This window comes from Melampsora larici-populina (genome assembly GCF_000204055.1).
Source record: "Melampsora larici-populina 98AG31 unplaced genomic scaffold MELLAscaffold_52, whole genome shotgun sequence".
Taxonomy (NCBI): domain Eukaryota; kingdom Fungi; phylum Basidiomycota; class Pucciniomycetes; order Pucciniales; family Melampsoraceae; genus Melampsora; species Melampsora laricis-populina.
This window is the reverse complement of record NW_006768816.1, coordinates 354,200-367,660: the sequence shown is the minus strand read 5'-3', so window position 1 is coordinate 367,660 and position 13,461 is coordinate 354,200. Positions and strand designations below refer to the sequence as shown.

The following is a 13,461-nucleotide window of genomic DNA, read 5'->3' as shown; positions in this document are numbered from 1 at the left end:
AATTGAAAAAGGTGGAATTCTGCATTCATTCTTCATGTGTCACGAGAGAAGAAAACGGAAATGAATTTCGTCATCAAAAGTATTTATCAGCATACTTTGGCTCGTTCAACCGTAAAGGTTAATAGTTCAATGCAAGGGTTGAAAGACTGCGGTGAAATGAGGGCAGCGGGTTTTCGCCCTGGCTCAGATAAAGGACGAAAGATTGGTACGCTTTCAATTTTGAATGCGGTCTTTTTGTCACCTCAATGGCCTCATGCTCACGCTTTTCCGTCCTATCAAATCAGGTGTAACGGCTGTCAGTCAACAGACTGGGAAAACCCGGAGCGCACTTCTCGCCGATCAGGCTCGAATGCTAGACATCTACGACTTATGACGAAGGATGGGCACCCATTCATCCAAAATCATCTCCGATCACTCGATTCGGCTGTTCTTTACAGATCAGTGCAGCATTGGTCAAGCGAATCGACGGTCTCCTGAAAATGAAAGAAGGCAAAACGGACGAGGAGTGGAAATTATACAAGAAGGAGGTGGTGAAGTGTTATGGCCAAGAGTTCGACATTAAGATGAGCAAGTTAAACAACCCAAATTCATCTCATAAAGCCAAGAGTCTAAGGAAGAGATCAGCCAAATGAATTTGTTCATGTGTACCGTTAATATCTCGTTTTCAGCTTAGCCTTTTTTTATTGTTGAATTTTTTTTCTTATTCCGTAATTGTACTACTTGCTCCCACTACGGTTATTTTGTTTTGCCCAAGATTTAAAACTCCTCTTTGGACAAGTCGTATCCTTCTTAAATCATGTTTTTTCACTTGACTTGTACAAACATGTCATGTAATCAATCTGTCCTCTGAGGTACCGTCTCAAGGTGTGTAGAATTGCAATTTTCTTTATTCCTCCGGTTTTTTTTGGAACCTTCAGCCTGATGGTACGAATGTTTTTTGGTCCGCTCCCATTCCTCACCACAATCAAAGCACTTAGAACACAAGACTCTGTTATAGTTACCTCTGCACTACTGCCACTTACTCCAATGTCGACTTTGAGAATTTATTTTCTCTTTCTTTTACTGGTTCTTTGAACCTCTTAATTATATGATCGCCAAACGTTTCTGCATACTTACATGAAGATACATGCAATCCGGTCTTTCCGTTCGCCCTCCACCTGAGTTGTTTGATCGAACTGAGAGGCTTTATTTCTCCCTTTTTCCTCTGAGCTCAGAGGCTGAGCTCTAGCAAACCGGTAAGCTCTCAGCATTCAACCCCAAGATAACGCTCACCTACTGACCCTCATCCCTCAGCCGTGGACATTTCCTGCGCATCCACCCACTTCAGAGAAGACAAGCGCAGCCGAGCAGGCGCGATGTTGAAAGGCGCGGTACCATACTATATACTCAAAGGCAACGTTTCTGTAAGTAAAAAGGTTCCAAATAAATCATCGACTGGGTAAGAAGTCTTCCTTATTATACCCTGCTAAATTCCCTTCCTTTCTGCACGCTCCACGCTCACAGTCTGTTTTGTTAGACTCTCTTCTTTTTTTGCATTTTTATCTTTATTTCACTTACTCCTATCCACTAATTGTCTTTACACTTGATTTTATATCTTCCCTTAATTCTATATCTTTCCACCTATTTTCTATTCCATTAATATATATACACTTAATTTCCTACTTTTTCGAAAGTCTTGAATCCATATCCGTCTCGCTTTCATCATCCAACCTTTTGGATAACTTCATTCATTGCTTCAGATTCTTTTTCCAAAAATTAATTATTTTACCTCCCTGATACCTTCATAAGATCCCGTAGAAATCGGCATCCTTTTCGCTCAATTAAAACTTTCAAAGCTTTCTCAACATTTTTCAGAGGTTCTCTTGGTGTGTCTCCAACGCAGTCGTCAGAGTGTCCTTCAAGTTCAACCATATACTGATCTACTTTGTGATTACTTCGACTTTCCAGATTTCATGCCTGAGACACGAGGTGAATCCAGAAGAAGGGCCTCCACTGCCGAAGCCAACGAACATCCTACTCGCAATGGTGCGTCCGTCGAGCCCTCTCATAGCCCCGTAGCAATAAGGTGCTAACGAGATCCTTTTTTCAAGGGACGAGTGTTGTTGCTGGTGGGAAACGAAGACTGTCTGGTACAGGCTTTTCAGGAGATTCAAATGGTACGTAGACGGAGTCTCTTTCCCCTTTCAGGCATGTTGTGCTCAACCTCTATGTTGCTGGTTTGAAGGTGCAGGCGCTACCGAACTCAACAGGAACGTGATGGTGGACGCGTTAACTGCCGTAGGAGTGGACGTTACTGGATGCACCCTCAGTAACGACCAAATCTCCAGACTCTACCACAAGAACTGTAACCCTGTGAAGGCCCGAAAAAAAAACAATCAACCACTTGAGGATGAAGTGGAAGAAATTGACATACGAAACGGTTCATGATCAAGAAGACCCCGAAAGCAGCCAAACCTTTCACATCAACCCTCAAGATCTACAGACCAAGTGCAAATATCAAACTGTAAGTCTTTCTCATTTTACCAATCTTGATGTTTTTACTTGGAGCTCAGACAAGCTTACGAGGTCTAAATGTCGGGGTACAGCTACAAACCGCCAGACACTTCAAAACGTCGATGAAGAAACTGACATGATAGACGGGAATCCGCCCACTCAGGAAGAGGAAGAAGCGCTCCGCATTTTGAAGCAGTGGACTTCCAATGATCCCTTTGGCGACGAAGTTGAAGAGAATCACGGGCATATATTGCGAGGTTCCGGGGCTGGTCCTTCTATCGAATGCGATTTTCAGCCACAAATCACCAATCAGGACTCTCAAATCACTTCGACTCATCTTCCCACTGGCGCTGGCGTCACGAGGAAGACTAATTCGCGTCAGGCAGGTCCGACTCGAACCGAACGCGCTGGATTTCTTCACCCTGCGTCTGAGGCAAGCTCTGAAGAAGAAAGGGACAGTCTTGGACCCATCTTAGATCGCCGCCTCCGGCCACGAGTTACTCGTCGTGCATCGAATTCAGATCAGAATTCCACCTCCGGGACGGCAGGTCCATCTCAGAAGCAGAAAGCAAGCTCGATATTACCTCCGCACAAACACACCAGGAGTTCCGGGTCCGATGATGATGATGACGACATTCCAATCATGAAACTTCGAATTAGTCCTCGAAAAAAAAAATCTGCACTCACCCACAAGTCTTCTGAGGATGATAGCGATTCCGACAGGCCAGTTCTCCCAAAGAAATCCAATCGACGTGGCAGCCATCGCCGGGGTTCCGACATCGTTCGAAGGGGCTCTCGCGGAGGTTCACTCGTACAAGGGCGTGGAGGACCTTCCAAGAGCCTACGCGTGAAGATCACACCAAAGTCAGGGAATCCCTTGCAACTTCGAGTTCCTGCCACCAAACCCCAAAAGACTTCCGTGAATTCGAGTCACCCAAATCTCCGCCGACGACAGAACGAGAATTTAGACTCAGATGACGGAAATGGTGTTGATGACTTACAGGACGATGACTGGGCGCCTGGTAGAGACGAAAATGATGATGATGATGAGGAGATGGAGGAAGTGTCGAACCCTCGAACTTCATCAAAGTCCAAAGGGAAAGCACGGGCGGTTAACCAGGATTCTATTTCCGACATGGAGCAAGAACTTGAAGAAGGTGAAGCTGAAATTCTTGGTGCTTGGAATGAGAGAGATCTCCTGGGTGATGATTCCTCCCGAACTCAGCGAGCAACAACAACTGCACCAGGCCCCTCAGGATCTTCCGATGATGTGGCACTTTCCGCAATCAGAAATGAGTTGCGAAGTATGAAAAAACACGTGTTTTCTTTGAACAACATCTCCTCTTCCAACACGCAAGATATACGTCGTTTGACCTCCGAATTCAGTTCCATGAATGATCTCTTGAAACACTATGTGGGCCGTCAAAGTGGCACATCCAGATCAACTCCCAGGAATTTGTCAAGCTCCAGACAAAATAGCGATGGCGAAGAAAGTACCGGTGGAACTCCATCACCCAGATCTTCTCCACAGAGAGTAAGCTTCATTTCGTTCATTATCATCTCGTGACCTCACTAACCACTGTGCAACGTATATCCTTTCCAGATGTATATCCGCAAGCTTATTCGATTTCTCCTCGGCTTGAAACCAGAAAACAAAATACCTCTAAATGGTGCTACACCCGCTGAAAGGCGTTTGTGGAGGACAGAAACCACAATTTACGGCTTACTTGAGGCAGGACCCGCCGATGAGGAAGATGCCGATGAGGGAGTCTATGGGAGTGGACTGGTAGTGACAGATGAGAGTCCCAATTCCGTCAAAATCATCCAAAACACTTTGTCACAAGCCGGTGTCAAGAGATTTCGACCGGAATGGGAGCAGCCTATGAATTCAGATGACAATGCACATCTCTGCAAAGTTGCAACTGCCATCTTTCTCAAACTAGTTCGATCAGGCGAGTATTCTGGTGTATCGAAGTCCGTCGCCGAAGCCAATACAATATACCCCATGATCGTGAACCATATGAATGATACCTGGCGTCGAAAGTAAGCTTCTAACCTTTGGCCATAGTGATTGAATACTGACATTAAACTTCATTATCATTTTCAGATATCGCAAACACCGAACTTGGTCTCAAAATCGACAGCAAGAAACATATAGAGCAAAAATGCAATATAACCGAATCAGCAACGTGAGTTGAGGTTGTTTGATGTATCTTCGCAAAACAAGAAGACGTCTAAACATATCTTATTTCGAAAATCTACCAGGTCCGAGAAGGACGAAGCAACTACGTTATGGCCCGTGAAAATCTCTGGACCCTCACTGCAGTTGTCCAGGTCTGCTGCAGTGATGATGAAACAGATCCGGAGGCCGACGAGGATGCGGAAAGGAAGCTTTGCAAGATTCGAAGATTACCTTGGCGAAACCCTCAGCTTGATAAAATATTTGACGATATAGATGCCGCCCGAGAAAGGAAGAATCCAGTCAAGGGTTCCCCCGGTAACCAGCCCAGAATTCGGCAGCGCGATTCCAATAATCCAATCAGCAAAAAGCAGGCACCGAAGCGGCTCTGTATTGATTGCTATTGTCCAACATGGCTGGATGCAGTTCCTGGTCGGCGTGAAGCACTGGAAGTTGTTGAGCAACGTATCCTGGGCACGGTCAAAAAGAATCTAGCGGCGCACATCTCACTTGAGCGCTGATTGTACTTAGTTCCTCTCTCGTATCATTACGTCTATTTTATATATGATGATTGTAAGCTGCCTGAATCAACATGATAATCAATCACAATATACCCAGATTCATCGTTCAACTTCGTATCCCATGCCTTAACCCAAATATCAAACTATGAGACAGATACTTGTTCAACCAGAATTATAGCAATGCAAAACACTTGAAGCGTTTTCAACGCCTCATTTCCATACTATTACACTACAATCCTTTTGCGGGGTCTGGGATTGAGCAACATTAAGCCAAGATGATACATAAGCGCCAAATGTTTTTCTATATACATCATCCACGTTATGCAATGGCACCATAATCATGGTCTTGATGGATTGTTTTCTTAATCGAATGTTTTGATTCATAAACTATTTAGTGAGTTATCACACAACTCCATCTTCTAAAAACTTGAAGGTTAAAACTAATTCTTGAACGTGTTCTTTTCAGAATCTTTGGTAGCATTCAATCCACGGGATCCTATTCGAAACCAACACCAGAAACAAAAAGGACAACCAAAGCTTTATCCAATCTTAGAATAGGAATTCCAATGGTAAGAAAATCATCAGTTTCTGTCTTGGATCTAAAAAACACCTAATTCAATCCTTACATATTTTTCCACATCTCACAATCATCCAAAACTTCGAAGACTTGGAAGATTGAATAGGTCCTTTTCCCCGGCCCCGAAGAGCAAGACGTCGAAGTACCCGCCAGTTCTAATTCCACCGGGCTATATATCCTTTGTTTCCTCCGACTAGCGTCTACTACTATCAGTTGTGAGTACTCCGACTAACGTCTACTACTCACAACTTCATCCCACTGATATATATAATTCAACGCCAACTTCAAATATACATATCCAAAATCATGAGTCACGGAAAACAGCCAGTCGTCCTATGTCTATGCTCCAAGTGTATCAAGGAAACTCACCCTGTCAACGGCGTCGAGCAGGCTGGTCTGCTTATTCCTCGCATCACTCGTGGAATTCATCGATCGGCAGATCAGCGAGCCGAGGTCCTTGCTCGTCTCGAAACGGATAGTCGTCATCCGGATCTCATGGATGTCGATCTTCAGGGTGATCCAGTCGAAAACCCTGATCGTGGCCCCAATCTTCGACTTGATCAAGAAGATATTCAAGTTCCGGCTTTGGATGAGCCGATGGATTTGGAGCCAACTGGGCGTTCCAATTTTCGAGCAGCCTCTCAAGGAGAACCCCCCAATGCATTCAACAACACATTTGACACTAGTGAGGATATTTTCAAAATACTTTCACTTCCACTCACATCTCTGTAATCTACGTTATCGGGTATGTCCTGTTCTTTACTTGGAGAGCAGAACTGATGTAATCATTCTTTACACACAAAGCTAGGATCCTAGCACACAGTTTGCGCGGTGACATTCCGGTTGTAATTCACATGTCCTTGGTGGCTAGTCTCATGGCGGTATTCGATCATTCTTCGCTTGTCACAGCTTCTTGGCTACTAAGGGCCCAACGGGATGTTATTCAGTTGACTTTATCACACGGGATCACGGGGGAACCATCTGGGATACCTATGTCCAACACGACAGCTCTCACGCTTGGCCAAGTCCCACGTGATATCAGAACGGTACACAGGTGGTTGGAAATCGACCCGAACCTGGTATATTTCAATTGCTGTTCGGCTTGCTTCGCTTTATATCCTGTCGATAGCACCCCTCCAAGATGTGTTCACATGTTGGATCGTGTTCCGGGTGGTGTAGAAAGCTACGACGAGTCATCAATCCCTGTCTTTACGCCAGACGACTCACCTGAAGATTGTGCTTTCCAAATGTGCTCTCAACCTTTACTTCTGCCCAATGGGAAACACGTCCGCAAATTCGCATTTCAAGACTTGAACAACTGGATTGCCCGCTTCATCTGCCGACCATCCATCGAAGAAGCTCTCGATAAATCCCTCGCAGAATCCCGAAAGCCTTTCGACGTCGATTCATCTGTTCAGGACATCCATCAGTCACTCATCTGGAAGGAGTTTTGCGGGCCTGATGGTACACAATACACTGCTGAGACGGGCAATCTTACCTTTGCAATGTTTATGGATGGGATTCAACCCTTAGGCAAGAAACCCGGTGGACGATCTGCCACTATTACCTTTATTGTTCTTGTGTGCTTGACTTTACCATTCAACGTCCGATTCCGACCCGAGAACATATATCTCTTTGGTATTGCACCTGGTCCCAAAGCACCGTCTCTCGAGCAGACCAACTGGGTCATGCGTCCTCTTATCACCCAACTTAATTCCCTGTGGCATGAAGGGATTTGGCTCTCTCGCACTCCCCTCCATCCCGAAGGGCGTCTGATACGCGCGGCTGTCTTGCCATTTATAGCAGATCTGCCAGCGTTACGGGGTGCCCTCGGAATGGCTCACCACAGTGCAACTTGCTTCTGTTCCCTTTGTCACATCACCATACACGAGATTGACAACATCGATCCTAACTCATGGAAACTCAGAACTTCAGCTGAGCACCGAGCTCATGCACTTGCTGCTCGAGATGCTGAAACTGCAAAAGAGCGCCAGAAGATATTTGAAGATTCGGGTGTTCGATACTCAGTCATGGTCGAGCTGGATTACTGGAAGGTCACGGACTATCATGTAATCGACTCGATGCATAACATCTTACTCGGCCTCCTCTCTTGGCATTGCACAAGATTCTGGGCAATGTCAGAAGAGGTGGACAACGACCCTCCTCCATCACCAATGACGACCAATCAACTTAGAAACCTAGTAGCTGCATCAACAACTAGGATACTAAATCGTGACAGATATCAACATAAGTCTCAAGAGGTCGGGGTTCCACTCGCAGATGCCATTCTAGCATCAGACACGTCTTCCGGCGATGATTCTTTCGACCCTCTTGCCCAGATGTTCTACGGCTGGGACGGTAGCTATAAACACCCGCTGAGAAACCCAGTAGTATTTGATTCAAATGTACTAGACATTGTCAACTCACGCATACGACGAATCCAGAGCCCATCTTCACTTCAACGTATATTACCAACTCTTGGCTGAAAAGGCTCGGCCACGCTCAAGGCCGACGAATTGCGGATTCTATTTACGGTACAGTTGCCTCTCATTTTGATTCCTCAGTGGACTGGTGAGGACCAGTCAAACGCAGCTCTCCTGCACGACTTTGGTCACCTGGTATGCTTGACTAACCTAGCGCTCAAGCGGAGCATGACCTCCGAGCGGATCTCGAGACTTCGAGAACACCTCCAAACATATCTACACAGCTCTCTCGAGCTCTTCAAAGACTCTTCTTTCGCTCCCAACCACCATATCGCCCTGCATCTTCCCGACATCCTTGCCAAGTTCGGACCCGTCCGAGCTTGGTGGTCATTTCCATTTGAAAGATTGATGGGTCGAATCTTGAAAGCATGTCATAACAATCACTTAGGTAAGTAATTGCTGTACCTTGAACTTCCCCTTCTCAGAATGGCTGACCTTTTTTGTGTGACAGGTGAGCTCGAGATTACTTTCCTGTCGAGCTTTTGTCGTGCAGGCAATATAGCTGCCTTGCTCGAGGACGAGTCTAAGATCCCGATCAGCTTGAAACCGCTTGTCCAACAGCTCAAGGACATTTTTGATCCAGTCCCTTTTGAGCCAGATTCTTCCAATCAATCAAAATCCCAGCCTCTTGACGATACGATCTCACATCAACTCGTGAAGCGCCTGAATGCTTTTCATGCAGAAAACTGTACCTGGCTAGCATCCCATGAATGGTCTGATCTACCTGATACACTTGCTGCCGAGTTCGCGCCGGTTACGTCACATGCAATGTTTGAGACTGGAATTTGCCACGAAGGAGTACATTACACCACCTTTGAACGTGATCCGAAGAACAGCGTAGTTCACGTGGTTTCACGGTCAAATGGTGCCACTTTGTTTGGAAAAATCATGTCTATATTCAAACATGAACGGTGTCCGACTGGAAATCGACCACCAGTGTCTGATACGTGGCTCATGGTTAGATACTTTGCACCAGTGCCATCGGAGAAGCCCGACCCTTTCGCCAAGATAAACTTACCTGACATGCAGGTAAATTTACGCCTAGAGATTTCCAGCACAGCTCGACTGACCCATATTAGCGAGATAAAGGCTCAGTGTGCGTGGATTGTCTACGAACCAAACAAGATACATTTCCTCTTGAATCTCAAAACCATTGCAATGGTTTCCCTTGACCATTAGCTGTAGCGTAGGTAAGTCTGATTACAATTGTACTCGAGTGTGATAGTCATTGATACAACTTTTTTATGGTCTCTTTTAAAGTCTCTTTTGTCTTTGAAAATCAAACTACATCTATATCTACTTGTTTGAGGTGCTGAAGAAGATATCATGTTTTGGAAATGATGAGGACGCTTAAAGAGGTCATAAATGCAAATGTAAAGTAGTTTTCTCAACAAGCTTGAGAATTTATATAGATCACAACTGGAAAGCAAATGATTCCTTGCTATGTGCTCTGGTGATATGGGCTTAAACGAATACAATTTTCATGAATCCATAATCCATGTTATCTTGTCACATCTGGAGGCACAGGTCAACCTGTACTTGAAGTATGAAGATACTATCAAGTTGATGTTCATTTTTTGATACCAAGCAAGATATACTGTATCTGTACTATTTTTGGTGTGAGGATATTGGTTGGTTTGCCACTACTTGTATTTATTGACTGGTTAAAAAATGACCTTGCAGGAACACTATTAGGGCTTGAGCTAATGAAGTATAATATCATATGTCAGTCATGATGCATTTGTCTGGCTGGGAAGGATCTCAAAAAACCTGCTCCCCACAGAGTCCAGAGATACTTGAGCGTGTATTCTTTGAACTGCATGTTCAAGATGAGTATCTGAGGCTTGCTTTGTGACCCTGATAAAAGACTTGGGCCAATGTCAGATTGATTTATCCATTGTGATCCACGTGTCCCTGTTGTGGAATTGTGTTGGATTGTATTGTGTGCAACATCCTTTATGCGCAACACGGGCTAATGGAACCCATGTCATCACAGGGAAATGTAGTGTGCATTGTACCACTGTGGTGCAAGACATTGGTGTGAGCCAGTACACACTGCAATACTGGCTGACAATGACAGATTTCGCAGTGCCAATGTGATGTGTGGCCGCGTTGGGCACATCACATTGCATCAGCCCAATGTGGTATACCACTCACTTAGACTTGCTATATGTGCATATCTGCCTTATGTCTATAAATGTGTGGCGCAGGCTGCTCCACTCTGTAACCCCAAACTGTAGACAAGGGGAAATTGTATGGGGTATTGGCTTGAGGCTTTCTGTTAAGGTTTTGAACTCAGTCAGATTGAGGAGGTGTTGAGATACCTTCACTGAGATACCTTCACTTTGGCTGCATATATTGTAGTTCAAATTACGCTGTTTTCAAAGTAGTTTACTCTCCTTTTAATGAAGTACTCCCTTTGTTAAGGTTTCACGCTTCTCATTGCATTTAACATCTGGCCTAGTCCATGTCTCCAAGACATGTCTGCTAAAGAAATTTGGAAAATGATGTCCCCTGGGGTACCCATTTTCCCGCCAGGGAACCTATTTAATGCTGGCAGTGTTGGTCACACCGTTTTTGCTTTCACATTTTAACATGTTGGCGGTATACAAATCCAGGAGTTGCAGATATATTGCTACAGCGTCTGTGTATCTTCCTGTTGAGTCGGCAAATCCAGCGTTATTCATGAGGTGATTGATGAATTGTTGATCATCCAACCTTGAATCAGGCGGTGTTCGATGAGACTTGTTAGTAGAAGTGTTGAAGAGATAGGAGACTTAGTCATCTCAAGGAAGTCCAGATTTCAAGTATATGATGAACCCACCATACTCCCCACTTTGCGGCATTTGATTGAGTGAAAATCCTGCGCTGACGCGTCACTTGATTCGGCTTCTAGTACACCCCCATATGATCTCTTGTGGCGGGATGAAGCTGGTGCCTCACTTGATTCAATTCGTAGTACATGATTGTAGGATGTCCCGCCACCGGAAGAAACACTCATTTCGAAAGGAATTGGGTGCGGTACAAATTGTTAACAACCAAAACAGTCCAAGTGTCAGTGTCTGCGAGGTTGATGGCTGGCTAATCTTACGACGGATGGGGATAGTTCGAACTTCGTTGCTCTAAGTGCGCTTGATTGAGTTCAGCCCACGCCACCTTTATGGAGGTATCGAGTCTATCAGCTCAACAACAAGTCAGACTCAACAATTCAGACTCGGTTCAGATTTGAGTTTGAACTTCCTTGCTCTATGTAAGTTTAATTGAGTTTAACCCAGGCCTCCTTTCTTGAGCTATGATCGAGTCCATCAGCTCAACAACGAGCCAGACGCCGTTCAGATATGTGAATGTTCATCCTTGAATTCTGGAGTCCAACACTCCACTACGCAGCTTAGCTCAGGTACTTGGGTCCGCAGGAACTTCGGAAAAAGATTCCTCAGAGAATCAATCTCATCTCCCAAGTTGCGCTATGTATGTAACAGTACTTTTGGCTGGGATACGTGCACACAAAGGCGCCAATGTTTGCTTGCGTATTCCACGTTTTTGCGTTCTGTCCAAGACGTTTCATCTCAGCCATCCGGGCTCAGTCCGGCGCATGGAACTCATGAACATAGTGCATCTGTGATGTCAGTTGTCAGTATATATATCTATGAACTCGATGGTTACATGAATTACTCTCAACTCGCGGCTTGCACTCGATTCATTCTGATATCTATTTTCTCTCCTCATTGAAGCAGTGGTTAATCTTCGCAAGCTATAAGCCTTTGACCTTATCCAAAGCCCATAATTAAATTCGATACAAGACATTACCCAACCCATAATGCCAAGTCTTGAGGTATGCCAGTCAAGCGAGGGAGTACCACTCAGCTTCGGTCGTAGCGCTGGACTACGAGCTAGGAAAGCTATCACTGAACTTTCACGACATGCCCCTGCAATGCATATTTGGTTATTGATATTCCTTGCGATGAGTTCGTGCATGTTTAAACTCGGTCTATGTCTTGAAGGCTGATTCAACCTCTCATATAGCTACATGCGGTCGGATTCACCTTCTTGATCGACGTTTGAAAAAAGCCGAAGGTGACCTCCAGTACATGCGAGTACACCTGAACTCCCAAACTTCAAGTGGCGACACAGCTTCCATGGTGGAACTTCAAACCCCTAACCCCGACGTGCAAGGAGCGGTGCCAGTAGCAACAGGTCATGTTCGTGTGTACACAGAAATAGATGACATTGAAATCAGATACATACCATCACGCAGGAAAATAAATTACGAACCGGGGACAACAATCAGCTGGGTAGAATTACAGAGGATTGCTCTTCGTCGGGCGATCTGGAAATGGAAACGAGCTACATGGCACACGAAGCTTTCAAGCAATGCATCAAGGATTGAGATGGCCAAAGAGACTTTGCTTTTCTAAAAACTGGAGGATATGTGATTCAATCCTTGACTTCACCCTCCTTTGTTCCCTCTACAACTTGGAGACAGTGTCTCTCTTGGTGGAGAGCATTACGTGGATCCAACTTACAGGCGAGTTTACCAGAAATTGCACTGAAAGGTGATGGTTCAGCCGGAAACTGTTGGCCTTTGGAAGGACCAGTTGGACAGCTAGGGATAGGCCTCAGTCGAACCATTGACATCACCTCCTTGTCAATTGAACACATTGGAGCGCAATTAGCGCAAAATGACATCACCGCGGCACCTAGAGAATTCGAACTTTGGGGCCTCGATGACAATCACAATCAATCAGCGAACGGGACTCTTTTGTTCAAAGGAGTATACAGCATCTCTAGCCCCAGCTCACCCTTACAGAATTTCGAAATACCAAGAACACATCCTTTGGTGTACAGTAAAGTACTTTTCAAAATCACCTCAAACTATGGACACTCTGGATATACGTGCATTTATCGGGTGAGGATACACGGGAAGCCAATTGCTGGAAAGGATATATAAGATATAAGTCTTCCTTGTACAAACTTGATTGATTTTCACATTTATGTTTTATTTCTCTCGTACTCCTTTCTGAATGTTGATGTTGGCTGAGAATTCTAGAACACGTATATTTTTGTATGATAATTAAAAGGTCCACTCGTACCAGACGAGTTTCACTTGGTCTATTTCTGCCTATCTTAGTCACAAGTTCCCACTCCCATCATTCACAAGTTGATCAACTCAGATATAGTGCTACTCAAGTTAATCCTATAGTTTTCTAA

General features: G+C 44.9%; 3 protein-coding genes across 3 annotated transcripts; all 3 read left to right on the top strand.

Moving 5' to 3' along the window:
* Positions 1-1,952: 1,952 nt before the first annotated feature.
* Positions 1,953-5,193, top strand: MELLADRAFT_67324 (uncharacterized protein; the record flags this gene model as incomplete). Its single annotated transcript, XM_007415632.1, has 7 exons — positions 1,953-2,065; positions 2,136-2,156; positions 2,359-2,503; positions 2,600-4,027; positions 4,097-4,536; positions 4,601-4,682; positions 4,759-5,193. The coding sequence occupies 7 exons, from the start codon at positions 1,953-1,955 to the stop codon at positions 5,191-5,193; spliced, it is 2,664 nt and encodes an 887-aa protein (XP_007415694.1).
* Positions 5,194-6,076: 883 nt separating this feature from the next.
* MELLADRAFT_111294 (uncharacterized protein) lies at positions 6,077-9,721 on the top strand (the record flags this gene model as incomplete). Its single annotated transcript, XM_007415633.1, has 5 exons — positions 6,077-6,455; positions 6,575-7,019; positions 7,896-8,233; positions 8,705-9,349; positions 9,666-9,721. The coding sequence occupies 5 exons, from the start codon at positions 6,077-6,079 to the stop codon at positions 9,719-9,721; spliced, it is 1,863 nt and encodes a 620-aa protein (XP_007415695.1).
* Positions 9,722-12,070: 2,349 nt separating this feature from the next.
* On the top strand, positions 12,071-13,201 carry MELLADRAFT_92765 (uncharacterized protein; the record flags this gene model as incomplete). The annotated part of the gene is made up of 3 exons (XM_007415634.1): positions 12,071-12,218; positions 12,277-12,447; positions 12,642-13,201. 3 exons carry the CDS (start codon positions 12,071-12,073, stop codon positions 13,199-13,201), a joined length of 879 nt encoding a protein of 292 aa, XP_007415696.1.
* Positions 13,202-13,461: the final 260 nt, after the last annotated feature.